We start from the raw sequence: 3,102 nt of genomic DNA on the forward strand, positions 1-3,102 counted from the left end.
GCCGATGACATATCATTTAACTTTAAGCTGGTGTCATATGTGAATTGATAAGTAATCATGAATAAATAAGAAAGAACTAAATCTACTCGATCGGTTGTAGATGTTAACAATATATAATCCTTATGTCGATATATACTTAAATCAAGTGATTGGGATAGATCGGTCGCCATGCCGAGACAATATAAATCACTTAGATCAAAATATATACTAACAATGAGATTATAGATGTTCATAGCATAGCCGATCAGATAGATCTAGCATGTATCGGCTAATACTCCGATACCACTCTATATTAAGATATTAAAGCAAGCAAAATATATCAAACAGAAGCCTAATATATTTTATTGTAATAAGATCTTAACATAATGGCAGATCTAGCATATCGATTAAGCACATGAAATATAAAGCTAAATCAGGTAAGACCGGCTGAAACCCCAATACTACCCTAATCGGCAACCAAAAGCAGGCTAGAGATTAAGATTCTAATAATGACTTATAAGATCAAACTCAACTGATGCAGCTATAAGTATGAAAAGAAGGACAACATCTAGATGATCAAGCCGTTGTATGTTTTATAGAGTGGTAGATATCATGTATAATCTAAGTCAACATAGATATTTAACCTAATTGGCTGCCTTCCAATAATAGATGTTAGCCGGTTGAAGGTTAGACAACGATATTGTCGAAGATTATACAGAGTATATGATAACTCGACGAATTACATAAACAAGACTAGAGTATCATGAAGATGGAAGCACTAATCCCGAGAATGCAAGCCGCCATAACAAGTTTTACCCCTAGTTGAAGATCGAAAACGATGCAGCTCAACCCGAAAGCAAGAACTCGTCGAAACAAAACGAAAGTAAAAGGGTGGCGATGCGCTGAGATTGTATTGAACGTGTGTTGTTGTATTACATGAGGCTCGGGGTCTATTAATACCCGAGATTTACAAAATATGTCCGTGTCGGACACGACTCTTATCTCTAACAAACTCTAAGATACCATAAGTCTTTGCGACAGACTTTTGCCCAAACATATCTCTAAGAAAATTACATGAAATATCCTAATTAATAGATACAATTGTCTTCTCAAGACTCGATCCATACATGGCAATCCTCATGAAGCACATTAACTCAACCCGACAGCGTGTACCGCTCCACATTGTTGGCATCGGCTCAATCGGCCAACCTTGTCCGACTCGAACTCTGCCGATCCTGATCATAGCCGATTCGGAATTTTAGCCGATTCTCGCTTTGTTTCCGGAACGATCTCTATCTTGAATTCCGCTTCGATTTATCTTCATCTCCGATACTTGGATTACCAAAATTTGTTGTTAACAAGATGTCCTATTGCTAATTTTGCCTACAACATTTTTACATGTGTAAAGCTTAAAATTGATAACTGGCTCCCATTAAATTGGCTGCTACATGTTGCAGCTCCATTTTTACCATAATTTAGTATGAAGCAGCTCTGATGAGTGATGATTGACTATTGACTAGTGAGCAGTGAGTGATCAGTGGTTGATCACTGATCAGGCTGAAACCTGAAATGAAAGGAAAAAGTCCACTTTGACTCCCTTAATTGTATGCCGAATCTAATTCGTACCCCTCAACCAGAAAACCAGAGAGAACGACTCCCCGAACTATTGAAACCGGTGCAATTTGACTCCCTTAGCGGTATTGGAGGGCGGTTTTGCTGATGTGGCGCTGACGTGGCGGTATTGACCCGGTCTTCGTCCCACGTGGCGCTTAAGTGGCATTAGAATTAAAAAAAAATGTGGGACCCATCTGTCATTCACACCAAAAAAAATATATTTGTGGGACCCATTGACATGTGGGGCCCACATATCATCCTCTATCTCCAACCCTTCTTCCTCCTCCCTTCCTCTCACATGAGCTGCGTCCTCGGCCGCCCCTCCGCCCCCTCCCTCGACCACCCCCAGCAGCCCAACCCCCCGCCCGTCGCCCCGGAGAAGCCGCCCGCCGTCGCCAAGAAGGCGGCCGAGGAGGAGGAGGAGAAGAAGCCGCCGAAGCAGGCTAGGAGGGAGAGGCACGCATGGTCGTCGCGGTCTGCCGCCGCCGAGGCGGTCGGCCTGGGGCTCGGGGGGAGCTTCGCCAACAGGGCGCGCGGGGAGCAGGTGGCGGCCGGCTGGCCCGCCTGGCTCTCCGCCGTCGTCGGCGAGGCCATCGACGGCTGGACCCTGCGCCGCGCCGACTCCTTCGAGAAGATCGACAAGGTACGTACTCCTGCCCTCGCGCTCGCCATTGTTGGTGGTGGGGGAAGGGAACTGAGCTCATCGGTCTTGTCGGTGGCGCAGATCGGGCAGGGGACGTACATCAACGTGTACAAGGCGCGGGACACGGTGACGGGCAAGATCGTGGCGCTCAAGAAGGTGCGCCGCCCCCACCCCGGCGCGCGACATCCCCGCCCGCACCGGCCGCCGCCGCCTCCCCCCAGCCGCTCCCTCGTGCCTTCCTCGCCGCCACGGCCTCCTCGCCCCACTGCGCCCCCGCGTCCCCGACGCCGGCACCGCCGCCCCCGCCCTTCACCGGCCCTACCGTCCGATGGGAAGGAGAAAAAGGGAGAGAAAAGATAGAGAAGGGAGAGAGAGGGAGGAGGAAGAAGGGTGGGAGAGAGAGGATGACATGTGGGCCCCACATGTCAATGGGTCCCACAATATTTTTTTTTGTGTGAATGACATATGGGTCCCACGTATATTTTTTTAATTGTAATGCCACTTAAGCGCCACGTGAGACAAAGACTGGGTTAGCGCCGCCACGTCAGCAAAACCGCCCTCCATTACCGCTGGGAGAGTCAAATTGCACCGTTTTCAATAGTTCGGGGAGTCGTTCTATCCGGTTTTCTGGTTGAGGGGTACGAATTAGATTCGGCGTACAATTAAGGGATTTAAAGTGGACTTTTTCCGAAATGAAATGACTGGTAATCAGTACTCGGAATTGGGCCTAGTCAAGTCTATAATAGGCTTTTCATGGGCCTCTCGCGATGGGTTAGTCGTAGTTTCTCTCTGCTGGGCTGTATCTTGTACGAGACGGGCACTAATCTTTTATTCGGCATTGTTCGTTTAATCCCAAAGGGATTTTG

At 47.9% G+C, this 3,102-nt stretch overlaps 1 protein-coding gene across 1 annotated transcript; it reads left to right on the forward strand.

Moving 5' to 3' along the window:
- The first annotated feature begins 1,748 nt into the window (after positions 1-1,748).
- LOC107279156 (probable serine/threonine-protein kinase At1g54610) lies at positions 1,749-2,799 on the forward strand. The gene is made up of 2 exons (XM_015758454.3): positions 1,749-2,236; positions 2,318-2,799. The coding sequence occupies exons 1-2, from the start codon at positions 1,775-1,777 to the stop codon at positions 2,594-2,596; spliced, it is 741 nt and encodes a 246-aa protein (XP_015613940.2). The 5' UTR covers positions 1,749-1,774; the 3' UTR covers positions 2,597-2,799.
- The last annotated feature ends 303 nt before the right edge of the window (positions 2,800-3,102 follow it).

Source organism: Oryza sativa, chromosome 10 (assembly GCF_034140825.1).
Source record: "Oryza sativa Japonica Group chromosome 10, ASM3414082v1".
NCBI classification, from domain to species: domain Eukaryota; kingdom Viridiplantae; phylum Streptophyta; class Magnoliopsida; order Poales; family Poaceae; genus Oryza; species Oryza sativa.